This window comes from Nyctibius grandis, chromosome 3 (genome assembly GCF_013368605.1).
Source record: "Nyctibius grandis isolate bNycGra1 chromosome 3, bNycGra1.pri, whole genome shotgun sequence".
NCBI lineage: Eukaryota > Metazoa > Chordata > Aves > Nyctibiiformes > Nyctibiidae > Nyctibius > Nyctibius grandis.
The window spans coordinates 53,813,845-53,838,798 of NC_090660.1; the positions used below are offsets into that span (position 1 = coordinate 53,813,845).

General features: G+C 39.9%; 1 protein-coding gene across 1 annotated transcript in view; it reads left to right on the forward strand.

Moving 5' to 3' along the window:
- Window positions 1-24,954, forward strand: part of PIEZO2 (piezo type mechanosensitive ion channel component 2) — a 350,494-nt gene that overhangs the window by 163,548 nt on the left and 161,992 nt on the right. The window contains 1 exon segment of the mRNA XM_068395843.1: window positions 5,458-5,500. Within this exon segment, the coding sequence (XP_068251944.1) occupies window positions 5,458-5,500 (43 nt within the window).

The following is a 24,954-nucleotide window of genomic DNA, read 5'->3' on the forward strand; positions in this document are numbered from 1 at the left end:
GAAGCTGCTGAAACCAACATGTTCCAAACATGGCGTTTTTTATCAATTGTAGTTGTGTACATTTCAGCTAGTTAGTAGTACTGGTTGGTAAGTGTTTAGTAAGGACTAAGGTGAGGAAGGAGAATATACAGCAGAGCAATGTTCTCCAGTCCACTGAAAACAGACTGAGAAACCTCAAATGGTTTATATGGTACATATGTCTCTACTGAAAGAGAAGCTCTAGCAGGACAAGACAGTGTGTTCATCCAGTTTGTTGAGAGTTTTTAGGTGTTTATTCAGATACTCAAGTTCCTGACTAGTCCAGCTGGTCTAGACTCTGTGGACTTCTACCCTGTTCTCTGCTAAGTTGTCTGAGAAACAGAGTTGAGAAGTGACACCTGCAGTTGAAAGGTTTGGCAAAGTGTTTCTTTCCATTTCTGGAGTATTCTGTATTACTGTTTTTTTATCTCTCGAATATATGAAAGTTTTGGGGTGTTGGTTTTTTTTTTCTGGTTTCAAGAATACTAGTAAGTGTCACAGGCTTCAGGTCAAAATTCTGAAATTGGTAGGAATATTCTGACCAGTACAAAATCAGCAGTTCCTCTGAAACTCTTTTCCTTCAACATATTAGAGAAAAGACCAATGCAGTTACTGTTCCAAGAATACCTACCTGTTTCTCATGTATCATAACAGGTTTATGAAGGACACACCTGCAGGTAACTCTCATGAGCTAAGTGTGACTGTGCTATGTCTGGTACCTTGCTAGTTCCTTCAGAGAGCCTGGGTGACTCTCTGTGATACCCCACTGACAGGTGCCAAAAAAAATTTTTTTACCTTTGAGTTGACATAATTTACAGATATTTTGTCCTATTCCAGTGATTGAAGATCTTCATCCTATTCCCATTGTATACTTGAATTCTGACAGGCTCACTTTATGCTTATTGAAAAAATGTCAAACAATGTCTTTTGGTTCAGTTAAGTCCTATTTTTCCCTCTTGTCCTTATGTCAGATCACAGTGAGAAAAGAATGTAAGATTTATTATTCTTACTCTTAGAAAGCCTCAAGAGCAGAGCCAGACACAGGCATGTAGTTCTTGAAGTAGCCACTAACTCTGGAGAAGTGAAAAGGTAGTGGGGCTGTGGCTAATCATTGTGCATGGTCATAGGGACCTGCATGGGGATGGTATGGGAGGCATGTGGGCATTGCTGTATGTTTACAGTGCATGCCAGACTTCTCCCTGAACAACTACAGACCTCTGCTGTACTGACAGATAGGGCATGATATGGCTCAAAGTGAATAGTTGTGCAACCTCCATGAATGGCTGAAAATCACTTATGCAATATGTTATTCTGTGTTTTTCCTAAGCCTACCATTGCACTTCAGCAGCTAGGCAACTTCATGGTTTGTAAATGTGAGCAGCCTAGCAGTGGATTATGAGTCCTCTCATTCGTAGTAAGTTCATAGTAAGCACAGAGTTGTAACCAAACCAAACCAAATATGGAAACTGCCATATAAATGAAAGCCTGCCTATCAAAGAAGACAGCTTTTCATTTCAGTTTTTCATTTTATCTTATTAAATCTCATATTTTTATACTCTCATTTTTATGCTAGGATTTCACTGAATGTATATGTGAGCATGATGTGCATTTTACCATTGTTCCTATTAAATGTGAGCAGTAATTCTGGAAGTACATTATGCTTCATCTTTTTGAAGAATTGTAAAGCTAGCGCTGTTAATGTGAAACAGAATCTTTGGAACAGATGGGAAATGGTCGGACGCTCTGGAGCAAATATTTGGAACAAAAGCTTAATTACATGGATACCAATTTAAGGCATTCTTATAAACAGTTTTGGTATTTTTGACATGGTGGTAAAAAACAGAAAGCAAAGAGAAGCCAAATTAACTTAGCAACCAAAGTGTAGCAGTGGATTGATTCTGGAAGTCAACAGGTGGATGGTTTCCACAGTCCCAGCAGAGGGAAAGACTGAATTGAATAGCCAAATTCCTATTGATTTCTTTGGGAGCAGGATCAAGTCTTTAATTCATGAAAAACTCCTGTTTTGATTTTAATGAGAGTTACGTGACTTAAATCTTGTTTAATGTTTTGGAAGCACCGGGTAAGGTTTAAATCAAATAATAATTTTTCTAGACTTTTAATAGCATTATTCTTCTTAGTGCTGCTGTTACCTCAGGGTATTTACTTTTGGCTGTTAGTGCAGTGTAGAAGTTGATACTATTGAGAATGGAATTGGCAAATCTTAAAACAGAATGTTTAGATCATAAACATTTTAAAAATAAGACTCCATAAAAAAGATGTATATTTTCTTAATATGAAATGTTAGTTGTGTTCTTGGCAGGTTTTGCTTCAGAGGAGTCACATGCGTTTCAAAGAGCATTCTGCTAGCCAGCTGCAGCCAAAAGATGATTTCAAACCAATGGAGACCAAATTCCCTTTTCTCTTTTATTTTTTTCCCTCTCTCTCCCCCCACCTTATAGAACTCTCAATTTATCATACAACTGAAGTGTAGACAATCATGGGGTGAAAGATTCATAAAACTAGTACACACAACAGTGGAACGCATAGAAACACTGACTAAAGATGCACAGTACTAGTCTGTGCTTTAAGAAGTACTGTTAAGATTTCTTTTCTTCAGATCTTCAAGCTTCAAAAACTGTTGAATACTCTTTCAGGGCCAGTAGGATTGCATGAACTATATGGAGAATTGCTTGTGTCTGCCCTGCACTTAGCTGTGGAGTAGCACAGTCATATTTTTAGCAATGACTTGATTCATCAGTGCTACATGAAACCAGATGTACTCTAGGGGTGTGCAGAAGGTGGTGGGTTTAGGGGATAACTCATAATAGGAGATGCTAATGGAGTGGCTCTTTATTTACCTCAATGAAATGTTGATGGTTTATTGTGCTACACATGATTTTTGTGTTTCATGTTTGTTTGAAATAAATGTGTGATGTTAAAATATTTGTTATCCTGCTTTAAAGATGTCTTTAGAGGACTTCTTTTTGTAAAATATGAACTTAGTGTTGACTAAAGGTATTGTATGTAGGTAGCTGTGCAGGCAGAAGTCTTGCCTCGCCTCAAGCAAATACAGGTACCTCAATAGAAGCTCTCAATAGAATCTCCTCAATAGAAGATCAAACAATGAACATTGTTCAGTTATTCCAGGATAGAACTTAACCCATTTTTTTCCATAGTGTGAAGGCAGAGCTTTCTCCACCTCAGTTTTGAAGCGTCTTATCACTATGTACTCTTCTGGATATGGGCCTGAAATCCCTGCCTGCTTTGGACTGAATGGGGACAATTGAAAGTGTTTTTACATTGATCCCTGGCTGTGGCTTTAACAGTCTTGAACAGAAAAGACTTTGTGTCCATTGCCCTGAAGTATCATTAGAAAAAGTTTTTAGAGCCTTTCGCTGAAAATATGTGTGTGACTGAAGTTTGAAGTGAGTGGCAGTGAGAATATGAATGAAGAAAGGGTTCCAGAAAAGTATAATGAAGATTCTTACTGACCACATTTGGAACTGGCTGTGAACCTACCCCTTAGCCAACCCAAATCCTTTCTCTATGGAGTGAAATACTGGACTTTGATTGATTTTAGGAGCATATACTTTAATGCAGTTTCTTTTCCTCTTTCTAAAAACCAGAGATTAATACAAAGAATTTATTTACCACAGGCCCAGGTTAACTTCATTCTTCGGCTGTCAGGAATTGTGGATGACGCCTGGCACGACATAGGCCTATAAGGAAATTAACTTTTTTGGTTTTATTAATTTCAGTTTTTATTTGCTCCGTCTGTGATTTGCAAACCAGACAGATGCTAGATAAAATTGTACAGAAAAATTGTATCATTACTTCAGAAATTTACCACATTCTCTTTGGGCTAAACTGGAAAGTTTAAATTGAGTAGAAAGAATTCTGTTGCTAGGTTTAAAAAAACAAAACAAAAAACAACCCCCCAAATCCAAAACTTCTTAGAAGTTGAGTCTTTAGATTCTCATCTAGGTCTGCACTAAGTGTCTTGAATTCAAAGATGAAAAGTGAAAAGCGTCTCCTAGGTCTTATTCAAATATTTAACATGTCGCAGATTAGAGATAAATACTGTACTGCAAACATGGCAGATCATTGATTTCTGAGCTACTACCTTTAACAGAATGGAAAGGTAATGATGGTAAGAGATACCTGCAGAGGTTTTTCTGACTGATAATGTTATGTCACTGCTTTTCCCATATTAGTTTGGCAAGTAGGACTTGGATTGTCAGTGGAAAGGATCTAATCCATAATTTTTTTATAGTCTTTGTATGGGCACTCACTGCCCAATATGCATTTAATCCTGAAATTCTACAGATTTAAATCAGAGAAAGTAGCTTTCTTTCATGTCTTTCCGCTCTTTCTCAGCACTTCTCGGCAACATTGCTGCTTGTCTCTTGAGTTTTTCTGGTGCTACTAAATGTCACTCACAGGGAATCTGTTCCTAATTTACATTCCCCTTCAGGTGACTGGCTGCATCAGCAACAGAAGTTATTGTCACTTCTCTGATTTCAGTTTAAGTGCGATGAAGCATTCAAAAAGAACTGTGGTTGCTTACATTGCATGCAGTCCTGTTCCGTTTCCCACAGGAGTGTAAAAAGACAGAGAGCAAACTATGACCCAGCTTCATGTCCTCCTACATAGTTGCCTTGCAGACCTGCATGACTTGAGACATTTGTGCTCTTAGTAGCTTGTGTTTATACCAACCACGTAATGGTAGCAAGAAAGAGACTGGCAATAAGCAAAAAACTACCAGGAGCTGAAAACTGATCACCTAATGCTTGCAGTGTAGGGGGGTTATTTTTGAGAAAATCTAGGTAGAAGTTGTATTAAGTGCATCAGAAATACTGAGGGCAATTCTTTGAATGGGTCTGTCCATTTGAGTAGTTGTGGGGCTGAGTCCTTGATCGTTTTGAGAAAGAGTCCGTTGCAGCTGTTTGTGTGAGTATGAAGGGTTAAACAATAAAGCAGAAATACATCTTCATGCTTCTGCTTAAAAATAAAAAGGCTGGATTTCTGAAGGAGCTGTAAAGCTTTCAGCAAGAACCAGGCGAACACTACAGTAAAATGAAAAGCTGAAATGTGAAGAGTGCGTGATGTGAGATGCCAGCTCAGCGTTTTCAGGAGTCATGTACAGATCACGTTGCTCTAGGAGCAGAGACCACCCTTGGAATTGCAGTGAACTGTAGCAGTGACTGGCTGCTTTGCAATATAGGCTGATACCCCCACACACAGTTATGTCACTTGGTGGTAGCCTCTCTTAATGGTTCTTCACTCTGGGGAAAACAGATGTTATTTACAACTACTTCTGTAGGGGTGGAAAAATTACCTTACTGTACAGATCCAGCTGCACGAGGAAAGAAGAGTAAGAGTGTTCATACAATAAAGGTTCTTTACTGAGGGTGTTTGTTTTTTCTCCTCTTTGTATAGGTTCAACATGGGAGAAAACATTACGGCAGATTGGTTTTGAAAGGTAAGCCATAAATTTGTTTCCCTACCAGTGCAAAAAGAAAAGGAAGAAAAACTGCATGGGCAAGTTTGCAGAATTATTTATTTTAGCTGATCAAACGTATCTGACCTCAAATTTAGAGAGGAAGTTATGCAGTGTCATGCACATGTGTGTTCAGCCTTTCCTTTTATGTCCTCTTCTCTTTCCCCAGTTGATCTGAAGCAATTTATTCACCATATGAACTTGGCTCATGATGTTTTTTGCTGGCGACTATATAGCATGCTAGTATTAAAAAAAGGTGACACACTATTTGGGCAGAAATCTTACTTATGAGTGAAAATATTGCTCTCACTCATATTATTTTTTCCATGAAACTTCTAACCTGTGACATATTAGTTGACAAAAGTAAATGAAGTTGAAAGAGGACCAAAGCTGGCAGAGAGCTATTTAGCATCAGAGGAAAATTCAGAATTCAGCATTCTTCAAGTGCAAGAACTTCTTGCAGCCAAACTTAACCACAAGGTCATCATACCAGAAACATAAGTCTGTCTTGGAAATTAAACTAGGCCAAGCCCAGTAAAGAGTGATCTGATGTTGAGGTAGAGATGCTCAGTCTCATGTTTATTCTTCTACAAATGGTTAGTACAAGAATTTGCTCTCCACTTGAATACGGTTTTGCTGTTTTCCTTTAATAGAGTGGTTTGCTGTTGTACACCAATGTGCTTGGGTCACTGTTGACCGGGCAAGAACTGTTTTCTCTTCTTCATGTTGCATGAGTGCATACTGTGCATAATGCCTGGGGCATCTCAGCAAGCCCTACAGACAGTCAGGCCTTTCTGAAGGCAATAAATAGCCATACAAATCATATGAAACGGAAAATTAATTACTTACTTCCTTTCTCACAAGCAGAAAGCAAGCTGCATTTTTCTTCTGACCTTTACCTTGCATGAAGTTTTTATTACAACAAAAAACAAGTTTTTGTTACAAGACTCATGCTTAAGTTTAATTACCCTAACTCCTACCTGTAATTAAGATTCTCAGATCTTGGCAGCAATATATGAAAAGTTTTTTCCTATATCATCCTTTTATAGGAGGAGTCTGCTTAACTAACACCACTTGAAGAAATAAATTTCTGAATGCGTGACTTTCTCTGATCTCTGTCTAGAAATGTGACACCTGGGGGAAGGATTAAGGCTATCTCTGAATAACATCCAGGTCTTCAGGAGTTGTACCACAGACTTGTGGCCTCTGAAAGGTGGTCACCCATCTCTCTATAAGAATATGTTTGAAGTGTCCAAGGAGATGCTAGTGTCCTAATGACTAGTAATTCTCTTTCTTTAGAGGGTGATTTTGAAAGCATCTATATTGTGATTCTGAGTATACACAGGGTCATCCTGGTTTACTTGTTTGGCTAAATACATTAGATTTCCATGTTAGACATTACACTTGCAAAAATTGAAGCGTAGCACTCTTCAATATAGTAGACACAGAAGTGCATGGAAAGATTATGTTTTGTTGTTATTCTCACAGCCATAAATATTACATTGGTACATATTATTTTGGTTCTTCAAAGGAAACATAGAAAAGCAAATCACTTTTGAATGTGACAAAGATCTGTCTTGGTGCAGTTTAGCTTTTCATTGGTACAGAGCTATCTTTGTAGGTTTACAGGCTTGTGTTAGTTTAAAAGTAAAATATTACAGAACAATAAAGCCACTTTTCTTCCACCAAAAAAATAGATAGAGGTCAAATTCATTTCTGTTCTAAATCTCTTGATAGCAGTAGAGTAATTCCTGTAAAGAATTTGTCCAAACATTTTTAAACAGGAAAAAAAAAGCCATTTTGTTGCCATATATTTTAATCACAACTTGAAAATACAGACTGATATGGAATACTTACCATTTTGTAGCTGAGGAAACATGGGCATTTTCATTTCATAGCTTCCCACCAGTCAGAAATAATTTAAAACTTTAATCAGATCACTAAATAAAAATACGTCTCTCCTACTGCCCCGTAAGCTTAAAAATGCCCCAGTAATTCAGGCAACCTGAGTAGAAAATTGCAGTCTCTCATAGTGTCAATATTTAGTAGTCCTGGATAGGTTTCTAATCAAAATTAATTTTAAAATGTTTCTCTCTCAAATTTTTAATATTAGCAATTTTTAGAAGTTTTGAAAAATAATTTTAACAAACATAAAGTGAAGTGTACTACTTAACCTCTAGTTTCTGTTAAACCTGTACGTAGATAGCATGAGGCACAGCATTGATTGAAAGGAAAACTGTGATTCCATTTTGTTACAGCATCAGGGGAGGGGCTGTGGTTCATAAACATCAACTTGAGAAGACACAGTGCCAAATCAAGAATCAGACTAGAAATTCCTTAACTGTGACACCTTACTGGATGTTGTCTGTTTAGAGACAGAGTGTTTAACAGCACTGCAAGGAAAAAGTTGGATATCAGTGAAAATTACACTCTCAGTTATTAAGTTTGGTATTGTCGAGGGGTTCTTTTTAATAGGTTGTGCTTTTTTCTCGTTACATCCAATTTGGTTTCTTGATGAGCAGTTCATTCAGCATGATATCATACATGTCTGAAGGGCACTACAGTAAAATATTGATTCTTTCATCGCCCCATTCTTCTTTTAAGAATTCGCACCTACTGGTGCTGTTTGTCTCCATCAGAATGGGCAAAAAAGTGGTTTGGAGGAGCTAGAATGAATTGGGTTTGAAACTACCAATGGAAAATGGTCATTTTTTTTAAGCTGAGTTCATTAGACGTTCTGTTTGTGGCAATTTCCAACTTGTGAGATGTTTCAAAACAACAAGGAGAACCCACGCTAGCTGTGTACGTGCAACGTATGTACACGTGAAACATGGAGAATTCTTAATAGACTGAATTATAGCTGAGAAGCCTGCCCAAGAGGAGGCAAATATGTAGAAGAGATTACTGTGCAGATCCCATTATTGCCGTTCTAGTTTGAAAAGAAGAAAGGCTTTCAGATGGTACTTCTGCACCCTGAGAGAATGATTGTCATCCTGGAGTAACTTTAATCGAAGCAGTGTGTTAGCACGGATGGGGTGAAGATTTGAATGTACTTGTCTTGCCGTAATTCTCATATCAGCTTTTTTTAGAGAACAGGCAAAGAGAAAGCAAGAAAAATAAAGTCCTTTAAACAGGTAGAACAATTAAGGTTTGTTTTTCTTTTTAATAATAATATTAATCTCTTTACCTGTATTTTTAACACAAACGTTTATATGATGTGAATATATCAGCAGTAACAAGTTGGTTGACTAAAAGATCCATGGGTAACATATATTTGAAGTCCAGTGTTAACTCCTTTATAGCAATATTTGCTTAATATCATATTGTATGTGACTGCTTAAGGTCAGTATTTCTTATGCCTTAAGGAATAGTTTCCAAAGTAATTAAAGGAATACACATTGCTATATGTAAGACTTTGATGCAGGAAGTGCACTTAACTTGCATTCACAGAAGTAGAAATCCCAGGTCTGCAGATCTCAAACCTGAGATTATTCTGGAGGTGTATCACTGCGTGCTTTCCCTCGCCTTATTCTTATCAGTAGGCATCCCTTTATGGCCACCGATAGACACAGAATAGTGGGCTACATCTATGTTAGATCTGATCCCATACAGCTGTTCTCGTATTATGTGTATCAACACTAAGAAAAGAACCAGCAGCAGCACGTGTTTTGCTATTTAAATACATATTCTCTGCAAGCTGTTGGCTTAGGCACACCTCATTCAGCTGTGAAATATCAATAGCATTTAAAAGTGTTGTTTGAGCAAGGACATTCTTATTCAGGAGGAAGCAAGATTTTTAGGTACACAAAAGGAAAGACAATCAAAATAATGTCCTAAGGAGGGATATGTCTTTGCTTAAAAACTGGAAAATTCATACAAAATGTTCCTCTTAACAGGCTGTTTTAGAGTGGACTGAGGGACAGGAGATGGAGACACTCAGTTTACATTGCAGAAAATTAAGCCCAGATAATATACAGGTTATGTCATCACTGCTTTGTGGTTACATGATGTTTATTCTGCAGTAGTAGAGTGTTTACATTACTGTTGTCTTCATATCCTGAAAAACATAGAGGCACCAAGAGATCTGACTGCGAGGCTTTTATGTAAGCATTACTTGTGAGCTGAGGATGCTGCTTTTCAGTGTGAGAGAAATTAAAAATACTGGAGCTTGAGTAAAGTAGCTTTATATCCAGGAAATGACTGGAGTTAAGAGCTTTTCAATTAAATGGAGTGTGTGTGGGTTTGATAGATTTAAATGAAGGTCTTTATGTTATTGATTGTTTTTTTGAGACATTGCAAATAAGCTAATTGTAACATACTATAGTAGTCATCACCTTTGTCCAAGATGATCTTGACCGCAGTCCCTGACTGCATTTTCTGCAGAACATTTTGGACAATTATGAAAAATGTTAGCTTGTATTATGCAGTCCTACAAGAAACATGGTTTAAAATGCTGTGTATGTGCGATACCTGCATGTCAAGCAAACTGTCACCTTGCATGGTTTCTTTAATCACAAAATTAAATCAGGTTGGAAGAGACTTCTGGGATCATCGAGTCCAACCATTGCCCTGACACCACCATGTCAACTAGACCATGGCACTAAGTGCCACGTCCAGTCTTTTCTTAAACACATCCAGAGATGGTGACTCCACCACGTCCCTGGGCAGCCCATTCCAATGTCTAATAACCCTTTCTGAGAAGAAATGCTTCCTAATGTCTAACCTGAACCTCCCCTGGCGCAGCTTGAGGCTATGTCCTCTTGTCCTATTGCTAATTGCCTGGGAGAAGAGGCTGACTCCCACTCCACTACAACCTCCCTTCAGGTAGCTGTAGACTGCAATAAGGTCACCTCGGAGCCTCCTCTTCTCCAGGTTAAACAACCCCAGCTCCCTCAGCCGTTCCTCATAGGTCATACCCTCCAGACCCATCACCAGCTTGGTCACCCTTCTCTGGACTCGCTCCAACACCTCAACATCTTTCTTGAAGTGTGGGGCCCGCAACTGGTCACAGTATTCAAGGTGCGGCCTCACCAGTGCCGAGTACAGAGGGACGATCACTTCCCTAGACCGGCCGGCTACACTATTCTTAATAGAGGGCAGGATGCCATTGGCCTTCTTGGCCACCTGGGCACACTGCTGGCTCATGTTTAGCCATCTTTCTAATTTAATAATCTTTAATAAGCCAAAGGAAGTAGATTTGTGGATAAATGGGATGACTTTTTTTGCCATTGATAACCTGGGGATTATTGTTCATTAGTGGTGTGTGTTTAGATGACACCCACATATTCATGAAAATGTCTGGAAAGCAGTCAGCACTGTGCCACTTCTGTCCAAATGTGACTAAAAATGTGTTTCAGGAGGCATTGTTCATCTCTCTGGCTTAAGCTTTTTTCAGTCACGTGCAGGACCCAGTGGAAATGACTCACTCAAACTCTCAACTGAAATACTTATGAACAATTAACAGTGGCTGTGCTTGTTTCCTGGCTACTCAAGCAATTAAAAAGAGAGCTTAATGCACAAAGCCTGTTAAAATACAAAAGGGAAGAGGATCAGGTCAGTCATTGAGCTGGTCTTCTCCTGTAACGCAGTCTGTAGGGTCTTTCCAGCTCACGGCGGGGGTGAGGCTTACAGCGCAGAGCCTGGAAAGAGTCACGACCCGCACTGGGAAACTGCCACTTCCACACTGCAGATAATTAAAACCAAAAGAAGGACTTCTTAAAAAAATCTGACTTTCTCTAATTTGAGCTACCAGATGATGGACTTTATGTCCTTGTCTAGTAGATTCAATAGTGATTACAGAAATGTCTCCTGTTGTTATATATCTGTTGACCTAGAAATGATCTAAGCATTTTAAAACTTTAAATGAACGGTGTTGGACCTCTTAAAACTCATTGTCCTGCAGGGTTTCCAGACTTCCAGTCTTCCTCTTACTACTCTTGTCTGAGTTGTAATTTCTAGTGTAACTAGTAACTACTCAGATACTAACAATGCATCTATTCCCTTTTTACATTTGTTCCCGTGGTGTTTCTCTCATGTATGCATGCTTTAGATTACGGTTCCACAAAACAGACTTAAGAATGATTTAATAACTGTTATTATATGTTAAGTAAATACCAACTGTTTTTAAAAATATGTATTTGAAGAATAACAGATGTGGGCTTATTACACTTTTGGCAGCATTCAATAAGTACGTTTTTCATGATAAAGAGCTGTTTCAGTGACAGAGAAAGGAACTTCTGAATACCAATTTCTTAGCAAAATATAATTATCTGTATAAAAAACATGAGTTTTCCAGATTGAAGATAAAACTTTGGTTGATAGCTTCAAACTGATTCTGAAATTATTGTTATTTTTGTGGTATGCAAAAATTTATTATTAATTTGAAGTTACATGCTTATATATGCAAAAGTATGTGACTTCTGCTGTACATATGCTAATAAGACACATCTGCACCATTTGTACAGCAGCAACATCTATGTAGAAAGTGCAACACACAGCATCCCAGATTCTGGCTAAAGTTGATACTGGGGGTGATCGACAGTGAAAGCTGCTCCTGTTAGTAAAGTACTGTGTATTGACTTGTGGGCTTGTTATAGCTTTTTAAAATCCTTTTACTATTTCTGAAGAATGAAATGGTAGTTGGGGATTGGTAGGTCTCCCACCTTAAGGAGAGGAAAGGGAAAGGAGGTACGAGCAGGGAAGGGAAAAAGACTGTCAAGGGAAGAGGAAAAGACCAAAAGATTGCTATGTCAAGGCTAGATCCTGGATAAGAAGAATGGCTCCTATTAAGATATATTCCAGATCTTCTATGTATTTTAGTATCTCCTTCAGCTATTCTTCTAATCACAAGGTGATAAGGAGGGCGATCTGCATTGTTTTTGTCTGAAGCAAAATAAACACAACAGCCCCGCGTGCCACAGGTAGGGAGACACAGCTTTCCCAGTAGACGCCAGGAGCAAGTTAGCTGTCATTGCTGAGAGATGCGTTTTTTGTTCCTATGTTGGTCTCTGAGAGCAGACGAATGTCTGCTTTTGCAGCTGCTCCACACATGCCCCTGCTCAGTTTAGCCAAAAATGCTGTGTATATCTTCCCTACCCCTTGCAGAGACTGAGAACTCAATTTCCGAAACCACTCGTGACGTGCGGTGAGTGCTGGAATCCAGACGCATCAGAGGCACTTCCCAAGCACCTCTTTCCAGGTCTAGGTTGGTAATTACGAGCCTACTGGAGATCTGTTTTCTCTCTTTACCCCATCCTTAGATTGCTTTTAACTCGCTGGGATATTTAATTGGTGCTTGGCCAGTTTCTCTGGGTGACATGTAAAGAATAAACAGAAAGAAGAGAATACCACTGGATTCTATAAATATTTATTATGCACAATTCTGGCTTGGAAATCCAAGTACCATATGGTTTTCTATAGTGACATCCCCCACTCCTCCCCACACTCTTCAGTGATTTAGTAAAAAGAATAAATATATGTTTGAAATATAAAGTCTTATCCTGATACCCTGTTCCATAATTTCAAGCCCTTTCTTCACATACAGCTGAATCCTATAGCCCTTTCTTGGGCAAGGCTCCCATTGACATCATTTTGGGAGCGTTGCCTCAGCCAGGGGCTGCAAGAGGCTGCAGCGTCTGATCCTTGAGAGGTTATTTTAAAAGAAACAGTGCAGTCTGAATCTGTTTTGCAAATATCAAATAATTTGAGTCTGGGAAGACAAGGAAAAGTGGGTGCAGTGATGCAGTTGGAGGGACGTGGGGAAAGCCCTGCCAGGCACCTCTTTCACCATTTCAGAAAAAATAGCTATAGTAGCCTATGTGACTCTTCTACTCTTGTCACACAAAGTGCTTAAGCAAGTGCTTAAGTTTTCAGCGCCCAGGTGTGCCCCCTTACTTCAGCAGGGTTCTCTTTTATGGTGTACCATCCTTTAATTGCTTCATATCAGAGAAATTAGATTAATCGATGTTTTGTTTGTACTTTCTATTGCTGTGCCCGATCAGGCCTCACGTTTGACAAGGGTTAGTTTATAGCCTTCCTCAGCATTCTTGGCACGTCTTTGTCTTAATATATGACGCCCATTGTACTTTTGTAGGAGTTAATGAATGTGAATTTATTCTGCAGTGATTACAATTATGTATATTCTTCGAATAATGCGGCAGATAAATGTAACGTAGGGAGCTGAGGAAATGGAACCGATTCCCCACCTTCCCTTGGGAGGCTGTGAATAAAAGAGCAGTTTATTGCTTATAACAGAATTGTTGTCTTCCAGGTGATATCTCAGTTTAGTCGTTTCTCTGGCTGGCTGTTATCTAATGATAGGTAGGGATCTGAGGGCAGAGGACCACATCAGAAGGGCCTATTCATGTCCTTCCAGCCGCAACATGGCACTTCTTTTCTCAAGGGGTGATGGACGGCGATTGAGGGGGCTTCCTGCACGCGTGCACTTCTTTCCAGGCGAAGGGCAGCATCGAGTCCCAAGTCCTGGGAAGACAGGGGGACTGAGGTTGCTTTAATTTAATTTTCGAAGCTTCCCTCATTTTGTTACTTCGTGGTGGCCAGGGCTGTGGAATTTGTGAATGTGTGTGCTGAAGTATTCGTGTTGTTTATAGTGTGGGAAATGGGGAAGAAATGTGTTTTCAGTTTCATGTGATATATACTGCATGCCTGAGGTTCTGTCTTAAATTGAGTTTTCTTCACTGTTCTAGCAAAAAGTGAGACTTTGAAATAAAAGTCTGAGTTACAGAGAAAGCCAGAATAAAAACTGGGTTATATTTGCGAAGAACAAAAACATTGTTTAAAAAGATAGGAAGAAAACTGAAGGGTTTTTCTTCCCTAATACACTGTCACTGAGATAGAAACACATTAAATCTAGTTTAAAACCACTTTAACTTGGTAGATTTTATTCCAAAGTCCACTTTTATTCCAGTTTCCTGAAGGCAGTGTGTAGTCAGTCCAGTGTGCTTAGGCACAAGTTACTGTGAGTAAAGCTTTTTTTCGTTGCCTGTTAACAAGCATGTCCCTGTATTGGACATGCCATAGTAGCCTGTGAAGTAACCTAATCCTGTTGCTCCCACTGAGAAGGAAATAATTTCAGGGCAGCTGCCCTCGTCCCTACAGCGAGCATAATCTGAAATGAGATGAGAACTAATAAGTCCCCCGTTTTGGACTATTATCCCGTTTACCACTTGTGTTTCATGGTGCCCTAAGAACTGTGGCCTATGAAGAATTTCTGCTTTTAACTCCAGCCCTGGGCTGTATCCGTAAAGCCGGGCAGCCGTTCGCATTTCAGGGTGGTTTGGTGGTTGGTGTGGAATGACCTTAAGGGGGGCTCCATCTATCCTAAAGTCATTCTTTCTGCTGTGTTTGGTTTAATTTTTCCCCAGCAGTGTATGGACATTCGTACCAGCACTTTCTGTGTTGGGTGAGCAAGTACCCTACTCTCCAGGGGCAAATACAGCATCTGTCACAGTTAACTCCTGAGACTCCTGCTTAGAATTTGATTAATGTTCTGCTTATTCCAAGATATGGATTGTATTCCATTATTTGACCTGCAGAAAGGGATCTTGGGGGGCTGGTCAGCAGCACGCTCAATCAAGCCAGCAGTGTGCCCTGGCAGACAAGAGGGCAAACCGTGTCTTGGGGTGCATCAAACACAGCACAACCAGCCGGTCAAAAGAGGTGATTATCCCACTGTATTCAGCATTGGTGCAGCCTCACCTTGAATACTGTGTACAGTTCTAGGCCCCACAATTCAAGGACATTAAGGTCCTTGAATGCGTCCAGAGGAGGTGAAAGGGCTGAAGGCATGTCCTGTGAGGAGCGGCTAAGGACTTTGGGCTTGTCTAGTTTGGAGAAAAGGAGGCTGAGGGGCGGCGTCATTGCTCTCTACAGCTTCCTGAGGAGGGGAAGTGGACAAGAAGGTGATCTCTTCTCCCTGGGATCCAGTGACAGGACATGTGAGAATGGTTCAAAGCTGCTCCAGGGGAGGTTTCGACTGGACATTGGGAAGCCTTTCTTTACCAAGAGGGTGGTCAAACACTGAAACAGGCTTCCTAGAGAGGTGGTGGATGCCCCAAGCCTGTCAGTGTTTAAGAAGCGTTTGGACAATGCCCTTAACAACATGCTTTAACTTCTGGGCAGCCCTGAATTGGTCAGGCAGTTGGAGTAGATGATCATTGTAGGTCCCTTCCAACTGTTCTGTTCTGTTCTGTTCTGTTCTGTTCTGTTCTGTTCTATTCTATTCTATTCTATTCTATTCTTTCCACTACCAATGGTCCTTTTAGTGTACTTTTTAAACTTAAGCTAACTTTTAAACTTAAGCTAGTTATAAGAAAAGCTGACTTTTGACAGATGTCATTTGCGTAAGTTTTGCAATATACTATCCTAGCTTTTGCAAAATAAGCACATCTTTAGTTTTTAAAAATCATGTCATCGAATATTTTTAATATATTGTTGTTTATGGTTTTGTAGCCTTTGTGCTGCAAACCTGTGAGACCGTAAAGAGAGGTTCACCAAGTGACACTTTTTGTAGAAGCTTTTCAGGAGATGGTCACCATACAGCTAAAAACACTTAGACTAGTAATTGCATCCTCCTAGAGAAACTGGCTGCCTGGGGCTTGGATGGGTGGACTCGTCGATGGGTTAAAAACTGGCTAGATGGCCGAGCCCAGAGAGCGGTGGTGAATGGGGCAAAGTCCAACTGGCAGCCGGTCACTAGCAGTGTTCCCCAGGGCTCAGTTCTGGGGCCAGTGCTGTTCAATATCTTTATAGATGATCTAGACGTAGGGATTGAGTGCACCCTCAGTAAATTTGCAGATGACACCAAGCTGGGTGGGAGTGTCAATCTGCTGGAGGGTAGGAAGGCCCTACAGAGGCATCTGGACAGGTTAGATAGATGGGCCGAGACCAACGGCATGAGGTTCAACAAGAACAAGTGCCGGGTCTTACACTTTGGCCACAACAACCCCATGCAGTGCTACAGGCTGGGGGAAGAGTGCTTAGAAAGCAGCCCGGCGGGAAGAGATCTGGGGGTGCTGATCAACAGCCGGCTAAACATAAGCCAGCAGTGTGCCCAGGTGGCCAAGAAGGCCAATGGCATCCTGCCCTCTATTAGGAATAGTGTAGCCAGCCTGTCTAGGGAAGTGATCGTCCCTCTGTACTCGGCACTGGTGAGGCTGCACCTTGAATACTGTGACCAGTTCTGGGCCCCGCACTTCAAGTTGAGATGTTGGAGCGAGTCCAGAGGAGGGCAACCAAGCTGGTGAAGGGTCTGGAGGGTCTGACCTATGAGAAACGGCTGAGAGAGCTGGGGCTGTTTAGCCTGGAGAAGAGGAGACTCAGAGGTGACCTTATTTCAGTCTAAAACTACCTGAAGGGAGGTTGTAGTGGAGTGGAAGTCAGCCTCTTCTTCCAGGCAACTAGCGACAGGACAAGAGGACATAGCCTCAAGCTGCGCCAGGGGAGGTTCAGGTTAGACATTAGGAAGCATTTCTTTTCAGAAAGGGTCATTAGACATTGGAATGGGCTGCCCAGGGATGTGGTGGAGTCACCATCTCTGGATGTGTTTAAGAAAAGACTGGACGTGGCACTTAGTGCCATGGTCTAGTTGACATGGTGGTGTCAGGGCAATGGTTGGACTCGATGATCCCTGAGGTCTCTTCCAACCTGATTGATTCTGTGATTCTGTGCTTCCTTACTTACTGGATTTTCTCAAAGCTGTCCTTATTTAAAAAGTGATAGAACTATCTATCATGAAATACGTAAACATTCACTAAAATAACTTCTTTTATTTCGAGCAGATTTAAGAGATTTTCTAGGGTTTAATCCCTTGTATTTCTGTTTACATTATTATCTTAATTGTAACATAAACAATCTCTACCTAAAATAATTTTAGTAATCGTGGCTATTCTCTAGAGTACATCATTGTAATATGCCAAGAAAGGTATTTCCTCTGGGTTGATTGCAGCTGCTTTGACACCTTCTTTTTAAACATTGAAAGCAGCAATGTGAATTTTCTAGATCTCTGAACACACAGTCCTTAATTACATAAGCAACTCAGTAGACTTCAAGGTTATATCTCATGAGAGTAAACATTATGGAACCAAGGTGTAAAGTGATCGTTAGTGGCATAAATAAATAAACTAGATTTTGAAGAATGTAGTTGAGTCTCTAGAATTTAAAGAATTCTAAATTCTCTAATTTAAAGGTAATTTAGAGAATAAAAATCCAAGGTGGACATTACACCAGGTAGTACAGAGCAAAATCACGTTGTTTGTTATACAATTAAAGCACAGTTGTGTGATCACTGTGTTTTAATCCTCTACATGGATAGGCTGAAGTTCAAGAAGCCACCTACTTGGGGGAAGCATGAGAGTCCTGCTTCCTGTTCAGCCTCCTGTGCACCCATCAGAAGATCTGGTGTGCAAACATCCTGGAGGCAGTGCTCTTGCAAATAACGAATCTCTTAATCGTGTGACATGCCTATGATGAATCTCAAGTTCAGCTGTGTGTAGACGAGAAATACATCAGTGTTATTAATTACAAGATGCTTTATGAATAGGCAGGTTCGCTCCTTTTTTATTTTCTTTTTTTTTTTTTTCAGGTGGGGTTGTTAGGCTTGAGAGATCAAATTAGATTTATCTCTAGGTCTAAAGAGGACCAGCAGTATCAGTACACATTTGCTGGTGGTCCTCCTTCCTCACTAGAGATTCTGTCTTACAGAGACTTGCAGTGATATCAAGACTGCCTGATCCTCAGCGTGTTTTGGCCAATTTGCTGAGTTAGGCGATAGGGTTGTGAAGAGTCTCTTTTCTTAAAAAAAAAAAGGGGGACTCTTGGATTCTGGGATCATTAAAAATCAAACAATTTAATATTCTAAACTGTTCAAAAGCATCAAAATAACATCTTTCAAGTGCCTAAGTCACTTTGGGAGTTGGGTTTGTAACTCAAGACTCCTTATGACTCTTCAACATTTTATCTATAATCTTTCTGTTGCAAGTGCCGGGAACTTAGCTGAATCAACTCTGTGCTTCTGATTTTCCAAATGAAAGTGCTGCCGGAGTCTATTTCTACTGAAGTATTTTAAAAGCCAAAAAATCCAGTAATCCTTTCCCTTGCTTTTTTTTTTTGACAAAGAAGATCTACTTCTGCTGAAAATAGTCTTGCTTTAGTCCTATGCTTTCTAATGTGGCTGTTCCTAATAAAATAACAATTTTACTACATTAAGCATTCTTCCTTTCATGCTTGCATAAAATTTGAAATAGTAAAGGCTACTGAGGAGAAATCCATGTGAAACTTCTCAAGGTGTACTGTAGTTAAGCATTGTAGAAACTTTACAGTTGTTGCTTTTTCTTAAACTACATCCTGGGGAGCTGACCTTTTATATGGCTTTGCATTGTAGCTTTCATACCTGTTTTATCTTTTGTTCTTTAAGAAAAGTCAACTTTGAAATATACCCCACTTGGAGAAATCTTTCAAACAACCCTGAAACTTATTTATTTATCAGTATGGGTGAAGGTTGCTTACATACATCATGGTGTTTCTCCAACAGTAGAGCAAACGTGTATTTAGAAGCCAAGCCAAATACTTCCATTAGGTTACTTTTCATTACTTCCAACCCTGTGGATAGCTTTTGGGAGATGGAATAATTTAATAGGTCAGGACAAAACAGGAATTAATATGGTCTTGTCTCATGCTTCCAGTCTTAAAAGTAGGTCTACTAGAGCAATTTGTATCAAAACAGAAATTCAAATTTTGCACCTTATGACTATCTCTAATTATAGCAACTTTGTAATTCTGCATGTTAAATTAAGGACAGACCTCACATACAGAAGTCAGTTGAGGGGTGGGAAGTGTTGGGTTTTTAGCATGGAAATATAAATCCATAATTTTGGAGCCAGTGAAAATTTTGATTTCCAGACAGAATGTCAGTATCTATAATTTCTGAAAACTTGTCCTTATTTGTGGCCTGTTTGAAAAATGTGAGTATTTTCCAATACGCCTTTATTTTTCCTGCCTGTAAGGAGGTGTCTGGTACTAGATACACTCAGATGAAGATACCAAAGGTATGTTTCAGTATGTAATATTGTTGAGCAAGAAACAAAAAATAATTTTCCTTTTCTTTGCTATATTTACTTCTTTTGCAGATATAAAGATACACTCCCCAAAGTATTTTCTGCTATTGCCAAACCTACACTAATAATTAAATACAAAGAATCAGATGCCAAAAATAATCATGAATTGCTTAAAAGTAAAATTATTTAAATTAATGTTATTTTTCTCCTGGTTTCTAACCTTTAAGAGTGAAGTTGCTTCACATTTCAAAGCTTTCCTTCATAGCTATGAGGGCTGAAAATGGGTGTGTGTATTCTTTGTAAGGAAAAGTTAGAATCAGAAGCATAGAATGGTTTGGGTTGGAAAGGACCTTTGAAGATCATTTAGTCCAACAAGTTGGTGACTCTCACAGTCACATGGCTCCAGAAGGTGAAATTTTAGGAAAATATAGGATCCTCAGTAAGGCTTTGGCAACTAGCAAGGTAATGTTTAATCTGTGAAAGACCGTTTTGCAACCCTGATCATGTAACTACGTCTCAGTCTTAAAGGGGGAATGGTTTTAAGCTGCCCTGTCTCCGGTATGGTAGCCTGATTTCTGTACTATGAGAATCAGCTGGGTGACTGTTAGCTATCTGATTCTATAAACTGCAGACAACCAAATGGCCAGAGTGGAAACGGTAGTACAATTTTTGTATTTGTTCCATACGGCTGCAAATGACAGCATATGTATCTTCTTCTGTGTCTCTCATCTCTTCTTCCCTCCCCTCCCACTGTCACTGCAGTGTTACAAAATTTCTTTCTTCTGCTTCAGCATGTGAAAAAACTACTTTGATGACTTTTTATTTATTTGCTGACTTGCTGTAGCTTAAGTGTATGTGTGTGTTTGCCATCAGACTGCGTCCCCCTGCTATGTGATGACATTGGCAAGTGATTGCACAACCGAAAGATTCATTGCAATAGCAGATGCAGTTGTGAATGAACAGTCAGATCAGCTGTAACTTTTAAATTAAAAACTTGCCAGTGAAGAGAATAAAGCACGTGAATGTAAAAACCAAGGATAAGAAGTTGTACAGTAGTGTAAAAATAAAGCCTGATATAATTCAAAGGTCAAAGACTACATTTGTGGATTCTGTAGTGGGATTTTTTCACATTCATTTAATAATTGTCTTCCAGCTAATAAAGTTTTTTTTAAGTAAAAAACTTTTTTTTTAAAGTAAAAAACTGATTAGCTCTGTATTGAAAGCATGTTCATCATGATAGTTGCAACAGCCTCACTGTGCACAAGTCCTAAAATACATTTGAAGTGGGGTCAACTACTCCTCTTCTTTAGAGCTCTGGAAATGCTCCAAGTGACTAGAAAATAAAGAGAAATAATATCAGGTCCATGAAGGCCTTTTCTATATGCAAAAAAAAGAAAGCAGGTGAATGAACAGAAATTTTTAGTAGGCTTTTCCTTTTAAAAAGGAAGATTATTATTAAATGCTCTGGGCAAATGGTGAGCTAATGTGAGAGAGTTGTGTAAATTAGTAATTCATCAGGAAAAAATAGAGGAAATGAGTGAGGTTTCTTTTTTTTTTTCAGAAAATAACATTTGTGTTGAAAAATTAATCTAACCCTGGAAGAGAGCTCCATAGTATAGAGTTTTTCCCATTTTTTTGACATGAGTAAATGTTCTATACTGACTCTTCCAAGCAGCCAGTATATTCTTTTCCATATGCATGTGATGAGAAAAATGGAGCGGAGGTTAACACCCCCAGTTCACTGGGGACTCATGTGGCCTCTGCACACTGTCAGAACGCAAAGGAATATGTACTGTTATTGTGAAATGTGGATGAATTATGGGAACTTACTGAGAAGCCAAGATTTCCCTTCATGGGCTACCATTCAGAGGAGAAAAAGATGTGGGAGGAAAGAAGAGATGCAGGACCTGATGCTCACATCTGCTCCAGTTCAGCACTGCTAGAAATCAGATCAGTCTGCCCCCATATTTCATTTCCTTCTGTAATCTTGACCAATAATTTATAATTGGTATCAGCTGATGATCTGGCTTGCTCTTGCTGTGGCAAAATAAGTGAGCAAAGAACTTTATCCCCCTACTCTTTACTGTCCAAGAGACGATAAAACTTTGAAAGACAAAGATCTCTATTAATTTTTAATGCAGTCTCTGAAACATCCTCCTAGTCAATCTCTTTTCATTATTTCTGGCATGCCTTTAGAGACAGGAGGCAAAGTGTCTTCAAGCCCCACTGCAGTTCTGCGTCACTTCTGACATCTGTCTCAGGCTGCATGACATGATTCCTGCAATGAGAAACAGTCAGAGAGGCTGGGACTGTCAGGTGAAGTTGCTGAATGATCCACTTACTCTAAATAATCATCTAAAAGTCTTAAGATCAAGACTGAAAAAGTTGCACTGTGCACAGCAGAATGATGAAGTCTCTGGATTCCCATGTTTTTGTGTTTCTGGGTTGTTTATGTTCTCAGGTAACCTGCTCACTTGCATGCCTGGCATCATGTAGTAAGCCTTGTTTTTTTGGGCAACAGTGCTTTAGGAATCCATGTGAACTGAGATGCAGCTTTGTTAATTGCAGGCAGTGTCATTATGATTTTTTACCTGGTGTATCAGCTTTCTTCAAGTCTGTATTCTAGGTGAAGGTGCTTGGAGAGGACCTCAGGAGAGCAGTTCCTGAGTTGGAAATAACACATATGCTGCCACATCCCTTTGCAAAAACATGCTCATAGACCAGACCCTCAGCTCCAACTGCTCCTTCAGTCCTGTCTCTCCTCTGGGACTTATTCTGGCAATGCTGATGTTTTGCAGAAGTGACCGGTACAATTCCAACAGAAGGAGTCAGGGAGGCTTTTTATGCCATTCCCACTCCTCTCATTAGGAATGGGACAGGCTCTAGCTTAGCAGCTTTTCATGGTGCACGCTTCAATTTTGTGGATGCCTGCAAAACGCTGATTGCACATTCAGTTTAATATTGAATATTAAATTACGGATTATTATAATCTGACCATGTGAGGACAGTTTTAATTAGCAAGCAGAAAGAGGGTGATTCGTCTTGTTAGTATGTTCAGGGAGAAGTCTGAAACCCAGTAGGTCAAAACTGGATTACTTTTAAGGTAGACAGCATTGTAGTCTATGGCAGGAATGTGACATTCATTACGGAATCACAGAATCACAGAATCACAGAATGTTAGGGATTGGAAGGGACCTCGAAAGATCACCTAGTCCAATCCCGCTGCCGGAGCAGGATTACCTAGATCATATCACACAGGAACGCGTCCAGGCAGGTTTTGAATGTCTCCAGAGAAGGAGACTCCACAACCTCTCTGGGCAGCCTGTTCCAGTGTTCAGTTACCCTCACTGTAAAGAAGTTTTTCCTCATATTTATGCGGAACCTCCTGTGTTCCAGCTTGCACCTGTTGCCCCTTGTGAGACTGTAGTGCACCTAGTATTTCCTGCTTTATTTAGCATTGATGTCACCTCACCTTCAGTACTGTGTGCAGTTCTGGGGCCCACAATTTAAGAAGGAGGCTTGAATGTGTCCAGAGGAGAGCAACAATGCTGGTGAAAGGGCTTGGAAGGAATGTCCTATGAGGAGCAGCTAAGGACTTTGGGCTTGTCTAGTTTGGAGAAAAGGAGGCTGGGGGGTGACCTCATTGCTCTCTACAGCTTCCTGAGGAGGAGGAGAGTGAAGTGCTGCTCTCTTCTCCCTGGGATCTAGTGATAGGACGCGTGGGAATGGTTCAAAGCTACACCTGTCAGGGGAGGTTTAGGCTGACATTGGGAAGCATTTCTTTACCTAGAGGGTGGTCAAACACTGGAACAGGCTTCCTAGAGAGGTGGTTGATACCCCAAGCCTGTCAGTGTTTAAGAGGCGTTTGGACAATGCCCTTAACAACATGCTTTAACTTCTGGGCAGCCCTGAATTGGTCAGGCAGTTGGAGTAGATGATCATTGTAGGTCCCTTCCAACTGTTCTGTGTTCTTCTGTTTGATTCCATTCCATTCCATTCCATTCCATTCCATTCCATTCCATTCCATTCCATTCTAGTAGGAGACAGATTTTCAGAAGAGGGAGCTCTGGAAGGAGGTCATTTGATCTAGCAAATGTTAGCAGAGCACAGTACGCCTGTTTCCGTCCTGATACTTCTCTGCTAGCTCCCTCCACAAAAGTGTTATACTGGCTGTATATTTATTGCAGGAAAATTCCCAAATCCCACAGTGGCAGCTCTTAGTCTTTTTTTATGTGAAACCAGTGGTTAAAAAAACAAAAAGACTTAATAATGCTCACAGGTGGGCCTTTGATAAAACCAGGGAGACAAATAAGTGATCGTGAGGTACAGGGATGTAAATCAAATAGGTAAATTTACTGTCTGCTAACAGCTGCAGCACACATGAAGTCAGCAATCCAATGAGATTAAAGGGGAATGAAGCTTAAAGTTGAACAGGGATTTTTTTTTATAACTTAAAGAGAAAATAATCCGTTTCTACCACATTGAAAGCAAAAGCTGTAGTCGTGCTGAAAACTGGATGATTATCACTCTGTGTCATTTCTAACAACATGCTATGGTGGTCTAGGTACTTTGCAAAAAGAAGAGCAACTTCATTCATGTCACCTACATACTAAGAGATGCTGTGACAAGTAAATGAGTATCATGGAATTGCGGGAAGGAAGTAATGACAGAGTAATCTCTCTAACTGAGGCTTCATAATTACTAAGTGTTAGATTTTATACCTCAGATACGTTCTCCTTGCTAACTGCAAGTGAGGAGCAATTTTCTCTGCGCTCAGACAATTGTATAATTTCCATGTAGAGTTCTTGCATCTCTGAAGCCTGTGTCGTTGTGTCATGTTGATCTGATGGTCTGGGCTGCCTCAGCAATGGCATAAGGTCCTCTCAGAAGTTGTCTTCATTCAATAGGAATTGTCCAACTGTCTGTGTTAGGTTTTTAGGTTGCTCATTTCCTGCCGCCCCTTGTGCTTATTTTCTTTTCAGCTAAATTAATTTCAGCTAACTTTTCTCATGCCATTTAACCTGGGGATTCAAGGGAAAGGAACATCTGATAGAAGATATTTTATGGCCTGTGTTGTCTGAGCACTTGAGTTGTGAGACTGTTGTCAGTGTTTTTCTTGGCACAGCTCAGCCTCTTGCAGTACAGTGGTAGCTGGGAGAAGTACAGTGGTAAAGCCACCAGCAGTAGAATGTGAGCCAGTCTTTGTTTTAATCTGGAGAGCAATCAGCATTGCAATTAATATCCAAAAACTCTCTAGGATGCATGCTTAACAGTTTGGCTTTGTGTTTTATTTTGTTTTTGTTGGGTTTTGTTCATGAATAAATCATGTGAGATCTCCAAATAGCAATTGGCACATGAAACACA